Source organism: Mya arenaria, chromosome 2 (assembly GCF_026914265.1).
Source record: "Mya arenaria isolate MELC-2E11 chromosome 2, ASM2691426v1".
Classification (NCBI taxonomy): domain Eukaryota; kingdom Metazoa; phylum Mollusca; class Bivalvia; order Myida; family Myidae; genus Mya; species Mya arenaria.
Genome location: NC_069123.1, coordinates 54,682,658 through 54,692,908, shown reverse-complemented (window position 1 = coordinate 54,692,908; position 10,251 = coordinate 54,682,658). Strand labels below are relative to the sequence as shown.

Below are 10,251 nucleotides of genomic sequence, written 5' to 3'. Positions count from 1 at the left end.
AACATTGTTCTTCTATTTATTCTTATTAATAATATAAACATCTAAAAGCATTTCTTTTTACCTAAATCTACTGGCTGTGGTCAACCATCCCAGGGTAGAAACAAAAATAACATACAAATCAATTTCAAAGTCATTTTATAACACGATTTTAATACAAAATTGCTGCACTTGCATCAGAACAATGATTTTTTTTTATAAAAAAAGTATATTTTACAGCTGAAAGTAATTGCCCTTTTTTTATTTTTACAATAGTTAAGTTATAATGCTGAAATAGCTGAAATAAAACAAGAGGCCCAAAAGGGCCTATGCTCTACTGGTATGGCTTTTGTGGTCATATCAATCTACAGCATGTATGTATGGGTAAAAGGCAACAGACATATAGTTTATGTTTTGTGTTTGGGTTACCTGAAAACGTAGCACGTTCAACATCTGAGCCCAGAAAGTATTGTAAGCAGATTAGTTGCATGAACTTTTTAAATATGTGCCAAGTAAAAGTCATCTGACAAAAAAAAATGCTTTCAAAACTGTACTCAGTAAAAATTTCTGTAGTTTTAAAAGTTAAAAAAAGTTGGTCAAAAGGTCAAAGTCAAGGGCATCCTAGGACAACATTGATCAATTTGAACAAACATTCACAATCAATTGTGCTGAGATGGATGCACGAACACACAAAAAGATTTTCAAACCTTTCCAGATTTATGTTTACCAAACCTGTGAACCCTGGGTGTGGCCAGTAATGACACCAGGTGCATAACTTAAACATTCACAACCAATTTTGTTAAGATGAATGCGCAAACTACAGAACTTAAAGCTAAAAAATGGCCTTTGGGCTTTCAACAAGAACAAGGCAGAGTAATTCACAAAATCAACTGCAGAAGCAAAAAGCAAATTGTTTCTCAAAATCCTAGACTTGCAAATTGTCTCCCTTATCTCTAGACTTGAATTTACATGTACATGTAAACTTGGCTAAAAATAGAATTCGCTCATGCAGACCTGGCTAAAAATAGAAAGCATGGTCTTCGAAAGGAACCGAGCTCTAAAGGATATCTAGATACTGTACAAGTTTCATCGAGATACAATCAAAACTGAAGACTGTATCGTGTTCACAACCAATTGTTTACAGACACACGAACGCACGACCGCACATACTACGTACACATTACCATCGCATAAGCTCTTCTGGCCTTTGGCCAGTAGAGCTAAAAATGATAAACCTAATTTTGAGCGATAATGAAAATAACCCTGGCATGGCTATCCACATGTAAATTATGTGTTCACAACAAATAATAAACATAATGAAAGAAGAAATACATAACAACTTAAGGTTAAGGCTACTTGGCACTGACATGGTCTTTATACAGTTATACATTAAACAAGTACATGGTACAGCACGCTACAATTATGTATGCTAACATTTGAACAATTATTGCAACTAAACAAGTTCCTATTAACCAGTTTCCACTCAACAATCATTCTGGGTTTTTTCTGGGCTCTGTTTGCTTTCTAAAATTATAAGATTACTATGTTGTCAAAATCAGAAAAAGCAAAAAAAAGTTCATAGATAACAAATTTTGCAACTATGCATATTTTTTTATAAAGATCTATTAATTTCAAGCTATTTTGTATTTTACCTATTTTTATAACGTTAAATAAAAAAAAATGTAAGACAAATTAATCATTTGAGCTATCAAAAATAAATGCAAGACTAACAACGTGATTATGCAATAAATGAGATTTCCATACCAACAAAACATAAAGATTATTTCATAATGGGTAGGTAATCTGTAAACAATATATAACATGATCATATATATATATTACTCTGAAGTACAAAAAAAAATCATACGAATGCAATTGTAAGACAATTTATACAAACACCAGCAGTTAGTTACTGTATACGAATACAACAGAATAAGTTTGTTAAACCACATGGCACAAATACAGGCAAGGCTTTAACTAGCACACTTGGACTTTAAGATAAGAAATAATCACGGCTTACTCACTTGTATAAACATAATGTTGAATAACTGAAATACATAATGATTTTAGTACTAAATCTTATAGTATTCGGTCAATATGACTATAAATAGAACATACAATTTTAGAAGACATATAATTGATCATATGTTTCAATGAAAATACTAATTGAGGCTACACAATGTTATATATCACAAACACAAACTGAGAACTAAGCATATTGCACCCTAAATATTTATAAATCACCGAAAATATAAATGCTCAACGAAAAGAAATGTCTGAACATTGTCCCCTCCCAATATCTATGGAAATAATGCCTTTATCCTCTTTGTATATGTTCAATATCAACAATATTGATTCATGAGTGCTTCTCAATCCAGTTTTAATCAATGATATACTCATGCATATACTAACTGAAAACAACAGAATGTTTGACAGACGTGGCAATATTTTTCTTTTCCTAATATCTGATTCCAGGCTGTATTTCCATAGCAAAAGCAAAGCATTGGGAAAGGACACCAGACTTTGAAAACAGTTATACTACTTCATTAAGATACACGGATACATCATGCATAGAAATCTGAATGATCATTGAATGTTTTTTTACTCTCAAATTAAAATAATGCATTTGAATGGTGCAAAAAACAGATTTGGTATCAAGTACTTTGGTCAATTTAATCAATTCCCTTTGGTTTTTTGGAGGTAAAATTGTAGTGTTTTATTTTTTTTAAAAAGAAATAATTTTAGCCATATTGATCATTTCACAGCCTTGAAAACTATACCTCTTTTATAAAATCAATTGTTGCATACCACCTGAAGTTTGAATCATCAGACTTACACATTGTACTATGGCAACAAAACAGAAACAATTATATGCATACAATGACTTTTTGGCTTCACTAGAACCATCTAACCTACGTTGTGAACACAGTCACATATGACACACAAAGAGTGAAAACAGACACCATTCACCGGTCCTGGCGACTCCCAGCAATACCAGCACCACTATATATGCCAGTAACTGCCATATTTAGAACCAAAGGATACAGTCAAGAAGCATATTGTTTTTGCTTTTTGCTCTGGAAGCAGTCACATGTTCTTACCTGTCACAATACATAATTATATCGATGTGTTAAGGTTAATAACTGTGCCATTGACAGCTCTGATAATTACATGTATGTAGTGTTTTGCTAATATTTCTTTGATTTTTTTTTGTTTTGTTACAAAACAGGATGAATGAGGCAACAAAAACAATATCTTTTGTACTTTAAAAGTCAACTGAATAGAAAATTGAGCCCTCAATAGACTTTATTACAATTTTTGACCTATAAGCTTGCTTTTAAGCATTTGAAATGAAAAAATGAAACCAAATAAAAGCTCATTTTTTACCGCAAAATAGTGTTTGTTTGTTTTAACTCGGATTGTTTGCTGAAGATGTTCATCACCAGTTATGTTCACATTTCCTTGAAACAGTTCGATGTTTCTATACTGCTAAATATGCCAAATACTGTCATGAATAGCAGTTCTGCTGTTAATGGAATTTGCCCAGACCTGATTGATGAGAACACATACAAAATATGACAACACAGATATGGACAAGAACACAGGACAGTATAGTGAAGGCAACAAAAAACAGAGATCACAACACAGCAGTTATTGGCTTATTGTTCACTAACCTTGGAGAAATAAAAATCTCCACGCATAAAATAACATAAATAAAAACCTCCGGAGTAAAAGAATAGATTCACAAATGATGGACTAAGGTATGATCGTAAGAATCGAAAATATGAAAATGTGTTTTAACAAATTTCATGATAAAGCACATATTCATGATAAAGCACATATCTGCACTTAAATCACTTCATAAAATGTAAGATACATGTAAAAAAGTAATAAAATACTAGAATTTTGTTTTTTAACATAACGGTACTAAAAAATGTGTTAACAAGAGGCCCAAAAGGGCCTATGCTCTACTGGAATGGCTTTTGTGGTCATCTCAATCCAGAGCATGTATGTATGGGTAAAAGGCAACAGACATATAGTTTATGTTTTGTGTTTGGGTTACCTGAAACGAAGCACGTTCAACATCTGAGCCCAGAAAGTATTGTAAGCAGATTAGTTGCATGAACATTTTAATATGTGCCAAGTAAAAGTCATCTGACAAATAAAAATGCTTTTAAAACTGTACTCATAGTAAAAATTTCTGTAGTTTTAAAAGTTAAAAAAAGTTGGTCAAAAGGTCAAAGTCAAGGGCATCCTTGGACAACATGGATCAATTTGAACAAACATTCACAATCAATTGTGCTGAGATGGATGCACGAACACACAAAAAGATTTTCAAACCTTTCCAGATTTATGTTTACCAAACCTGTGAACCCTGGGTGTGGCCAGTAATGACACCAGGTGCATAACTTAAACATTCACAACCAATTTTGTTAAGATGAATGCACAAACTACAGAACTTAAAACTAAAAAATGGCCTTTGGGCTTTCAACAAGAAAAAGGCAAAGTAATTCACAAAATCAACTGCAGAAGCAAAAAGCAAATTGTTTCTCAAAATCCTAGACTTGCAAATTGTCTCCCTTATCTCTAGACTTGAATTTACATGTACATGTAAACTTGGCTAAAAATAGAATTCGCTCATGCAGACCTGGCTAAAAATAGAAAGCATTTCTTTAAAACTTTCATGCCCATAATCTAGGCATTCATGGGCGGATCTGGCTGGTTTTCGAAAAGAACCGAGCTCTAATGGATATCTAGATACTGTAAAAGTTTCATTGAGATACAATCAAAACTGAAGACTGTATCGTGTTCACAACCAATTGTTTACCACAATAGCATTTTTTAATACTATCAAGGGCCATAATCTAGACATGCATGGGCAGATCTGGCTGGTTTTCGAAAGGAACCCAGCTCTAATGGATATCTAGACACTGTACAAGTTTCATCGAGATACAATCAAAACTGAAGACTGTATCGTGTTCACAAGCAATTGTTTACAGACGCACGGACGCACGGATGCACATACTACGTACACATTACCATCGCATAAGCTCTTCTGGCCTTTGGCCAGTAGAGCTAAAAATTGGAAGATTCAACTGAAGTAGTGCTTTTGCCAGCGTTAGATGCTGCAGCCTGCCTCTTGTCGGCCTTGGAAAGAGATAGGGTAGCCAAACGCTCCTTAGTGCTGGACCCACTGAGACTTTGGCGCTCTCTGCTGCCGGAACTGGCGAGACTGTTGGAGGAGTAGCGCTCCCGATGTAAGCTTCCGTCCCGACTCTGTGCATGGTCCTTTCGGGCCTTCTGGGCAGCCCGAGTGGCAACCATGTCTATCATGGAATACTCCACAGGTACTGGCTCAGCAGCTTTCTTTGACTTCTTTGTTGATTTCCGGGTGTTTCCAAATCTCTCCGGTATAGAAAGGTCCATTTCTGCATAGTTTAGCATTCTAGCCTGGGAGTTAGCTGTTTCACTCCTCCCAGCCTCACTAAGGTCAATTTCTGCATAGTTAAGCATTGGTTCAATCTGCTCTGCTGGGACAAGAAGTGGCGACTCTGGAGGAGACATGTCACCAGTGAAGTCAATGTTCATGTACATGGCAGTGGGTGACCGCATACTCTCACTTCTTGTTATGATACTAGACTGATCTGATGATGAACTCTTGAAAAATTTAGATGACTGAACCTCTGAGCCACTGAGGAAGGACGATGTGACAATGTTGTCAAAGGTGAACACAGAGCCAGTATTTGGTGACTGTGGTGTCATGAGGGGGCTGGTGGTGACACTGTCGTCCAGGGTGCGCCGACGCTCCACCTTCTGGTATTCCTTGCCAGAGCGGGGCCGGAGGATTGTGGAGGCAGGGCTGGAACGGACCATTTCATCTCCTTGATGGGTCCCACTATCCACGGACCCGAGGGACAGGTTATCCCCCTCCCCCATCTCACTCACCTCCACCACCAGGGTTGACGTCTTTTGGCTGTCCGCTTCACTGATCTCTGACTGTGTCTCATCTGGAAACAATAATGCAAACCATTAAACATATTATATAACGAATCCTATTATCAGTCAAATGTAACACATCAACATCAACCAAGATTATGACATTTATCACTGAAGAGTTATAACTAAAGTTATAAGAGTTATTGTTCAAGGTAGTATTTTTCGGTCACATACAACAATTGAATAAGTAGAACCATCACCTTCAGGTTGAACAGCAGTCCTGGGTATCCATATCTTGCCATGCTCGTCCTCCGAGGGCGGGGTGATTCTCAGAGTGGCCTTCGCCTGCAGTTTCATTAGACTTGGGCTCAACACAGGGGACTCCACACCACCTGGTCCCCCTTCCTGCATGGACATGTCCAGAGGGTCAGGTTTGTCTCCCTTCGGAGTGTTCCTCTCTAGTACTGGAGATAGCTTTGTTGGGTAGCTCTTCATTTTAGGAGGTATAAATGGTGGAAGAGAAGAAATATGTTTTGCAATTGCACTAGCTTTTTCATCGGGTGACAGTTCTTCCAATGGCAGGGTAAGTTTCGATTTAAGATCAGCAATTTTATCACCCTTTTCAGACAAAGAGTGAGTAGAATGCCACAGTTCTATTAGTTTTTCATCATCGGTTTTACATGAATCTCCTTGTACATTCAGAACAGTAAACACTTTCCCACCATTTTCATCTGAAACTTCTTTATTGAAATCACTTTTAGTGTTATCACCTACTTTTGAAACTTCTGGTTGTTGAGATTCATATAGATCATTTTTTATTGTATCTTTCTCCTTATTGCTTTTCCTTCTAGATTCCAATGGTCCCATAAAGAAGTATGACTGTTGATCATAGTTGCCTTTTGAGCACTCATCTTTCTCTGGATCAAGGGCACTATCATTTTCCTGAGCGTTCAGATTGCCCTCCGTGCTACTGGTATGAGTGGACACTGTTTCACAGCTATTGAGAGATGAGTTAGTAGCACCTGAGTGTTGAGACAGAATGGAAATCCCTGTAGATGAGCTGGAGTTGCTCTCGGGGTTCATAGCTACGTAGCTTGAGCGGTTTGGAAAGCTTGAGGAGCGGCTACGATCCTTCGGTGGGAAGACTAGATCCTGTTGAGACTGGGAGCGACTACTCCCCTCTGAGCTAGATGAACTAGCATACTCCTGTATCACAACGTCCTCCTTGATTGTTGGTTCACTCAACGACGTTGCTAACAAGTTCTCCTGACTCTGTGAAACACTCTTCCTATCTCGAGAATTTCTTCTCATAAGGCGGGAGAAAAATCCTGGCGCTTTTCCTGAGCTTGTTTCTCCTTTGCTGTTAGAGCTCTCAGATTTTATTGATGCTGTGTCTAATTTGTCATTGTTGGGATTCAAAAGAACAGGCTTCCTATTGACCTGTTGAAATGGTAGTGTAAAATCCAACAAGTTATCAAATGGCATTTCTATATTGGACAACTCCAGTTGTTTGTCTGATTCAAACACTGGGTCACTAGAACCTTCAGGACCATCAATTTCACAGTAATCATCAGAGGTAAATGTCAACTCTTTCTTTACATCCATAATTCTATTTAAACCTTCCTCCACTATTGAAGAGTTTATATAAAAATCTTCCTCACAGACACTGGGCTTATCAGGAGTCACTGAAGACATGAGGATATAGTTCTCCTCCCTTATCAATGTTTCACGCCTCTGTTCCCTGGGTGAGTTACCCGCACTGACACTTACAGACTCGGTTCTGGGTGGGGGAAGGGGAGAATACGTATCCTCGTAGCTGGATTCAACACCTGATGCACTGATAGATCTCATAAACGTTGGTCTTTGAGAGCTATTCACAATGTCCCCTGATTTTGATTTGTCAAGTTCCATGATACCAGCCATTTCCATATATGAATCTTCCACATCACACTGTGTATATTTCTTTTCCTTTGGGGGTAAACTTACAACTTGCCTGCCTGTCAATGGATCAACCATTCTACACGGCTCATTGTAGTCTATTCTACAGTGAGTTGGCTCCTTTTCAAAGCTACCCATCATAAAGTAGTCTTCCTCCTGACTAGATTTGTACGAGACTTGACGAGCAAATGGTGAGCTATTGTTTTGTGAGCGTTGTTTTACTGGCCTGCGTTCAGGTGGTCTAGGTGGTGCTGGTGGTCTGGAAGCCATATCTACCATAGGTTTAGGTCGATATCGCAAATTTGGTCCCTTTGGAGGTAATTCTGGTGGTGGTGTCTCCTCTCTCGTATTGGCATAGATAGGCTCGTAGGAGAAACTGTTGTTTCGAGTATGAGCACTAGCACGTAGATCAGAAGAACTAATACTCTGTAGGTTTTCATGGCTCCCAGGAAGAGACAATGACACTCTGTGACTATCCTTTCTCAGTCTGTTACCACTGGGAACATTGTCATACCCAGCATTTCGTGACCTTGACCTCTGAAGGTCACATAAAGAGTTCCCGCCATCAGGGGCAGATGTGGACACAGCTGGAACATGCACATGGTTGGCACCATCCACACCATCATACTTTGACAAATTAACATACGGCAGTGGGGCATTGAAATGGGACCTCTTTGGTATCCTCTTTAGTTTGTTCACAAGGTTTGGACTCAGCATTAGACTGTTAGTGGTGCCAGACCGTGGGCAGGGGCGACAATGGGTGTTGTCTGAAGAGATGCTAATGTTGTCAAGAGATCCCCTGACCCCCGACCCCTGGCTTCTTGGGTTTCCATATTGATGACCCTGTTTTAAAGGGAGTGGGGGAGGCTGCTGGTCCCACTCTGAGTCTCCTTCTGTCCTCTGGCAAACCTGAAAAGTGAATTTACACATCATAGCAATAAATAATTGGCTTTAATATAATTATTCTACACTGCATGAATTCTTTGAGGTGGTATCAAATCAGCTATTAAAATTGTTCTACTGAAAAATATCTATGCAAACAAAAATCATTACTTTAATCATTATGAGATTACAATTCTAACAGATGTAACTCAGTTTATTGCATTGCATCCCTACATATGGTGTTAGAAATAGAATTACGCAATTCTTGCCCGTCGAAGTACATGCATAGAAAATCTGCCACAATAACTAAAGTTTAAGAGTGTGCAATATAAATTTGATCAAATTAGGACAATTCAAGGGCCATAACTCTTTGTTGAGATATTACACTTCTAAACTTTGTTACCTGGTTGAGTTAAAATTAAATAAAAAATGCCCAAAAGAGCATTTCCCGTTAAAGGTGCTTGGTCAAATTTAGACAATTAAAGGGATGAATCTACATTGTATTATAATATGAATGTTGATTTACCTCTTAATTATGCCTCTGAACTTAGATTATAAGTTTGGTAATGATTGGAAATAAGAAATACAATTTATATGAACTTGATAAAATTATAAAAAATTAAGGGCTGTTAATCCAAAATAAACAAGAGATGTTTGTCAAACATTATGCCCCCCTGAGCGCCATGTTGTCAGGATTATATGGACAATTGAATGAAATATGCATGGACCGAAATGACAGCTGATTTGTTGCTGCTTTAAGATTATGACCATTAAAGTGTGAGGATAAAGTGTGTTATGACCGTCATGACCTTTGACTCTATGAACTCAAAATCCAGAGTCATCAGCTGGTCACCAGAAACCTAAATGTCAAGTTTGAGGGCCATGGGTGCAGGCATTGTCAAGTTATCACAAGACAAGTTTTTTTCGTTCAAGGTCACTGTGACCTTGACCTTTGACCCGATGACCCCTTAAATCATAAGGGGTCATCTACAAGTCAGATGCAACTCCAAGTCAAGTTTGAAGGCCATGGGTTCAGGCATTGTTGAGTTATCACTCGGACAACCTTTTACCATTCAAGATCACTGTGACCTTGACCTTTGGCTCTATGAATCCTAAAATCAATAAGGGTGATCTACTGGTCAGGCTTAACATCCATGTCAAGTTTAATGATCATAGGTTCAGGCATTGTTGAGATATCAGTGGGGGAAGATTTGTTAACTTTTTAGCGTTAAAGGTTACTGTGACATTGACCTTGGCCTGATGACCCCCAAAATTGATAGGGGTCATCTACTGGGCAGGCCCAACCTTCATGTCAAGTTTGATGACCATAGGTCCAAGAATTGTAAAGTTTGCTTTCAATGTCACTGTGACCTTGACCTTTGACCCCTAAAATCAATAGGGGTCATCTACTGGTCAAGCCCAACCTCCATGTCAAGTTTGAGGGCCATGGGTGCAGGCATTGTTGAGTTATCACTTGGACAACCTTTTATCATTCAAGGTCACTGTGACCTTGCCCTT

At 38.1% G+C, this 10,251-nt stretch overlaps 1 protein-coding gene across 2 annotated transcripts in view; it reads right to left on the bottom strand.

The window, feature by feature from the left end:
* LOC128217750 (uncharacterized) overlaps nt 1–10,251 on the bottom strand; it is a 32,644-nt gene continuing 22,393 nt past the window's right edge. For both annotated transcript variants that reach the window (XM_052925118.1, XM_052925126.1), the window contains exons 7-8: nt 6,174–8,760; nt 1–5,984 (exon numbers count right to left, since the gene is read on the bottom strand). In XM_052925118.1, coding sequence (XP_052781078.1) covers nt 5,053–5,984; nt 6,174–8,760 — 3,519 coding nt within the window. In that variant the 3' untranslated portion in view covers nt 1–5,052. The remainder of the gene's footprint in view (nt 5,985–6,173; nt 8,761–10,251) is intronic.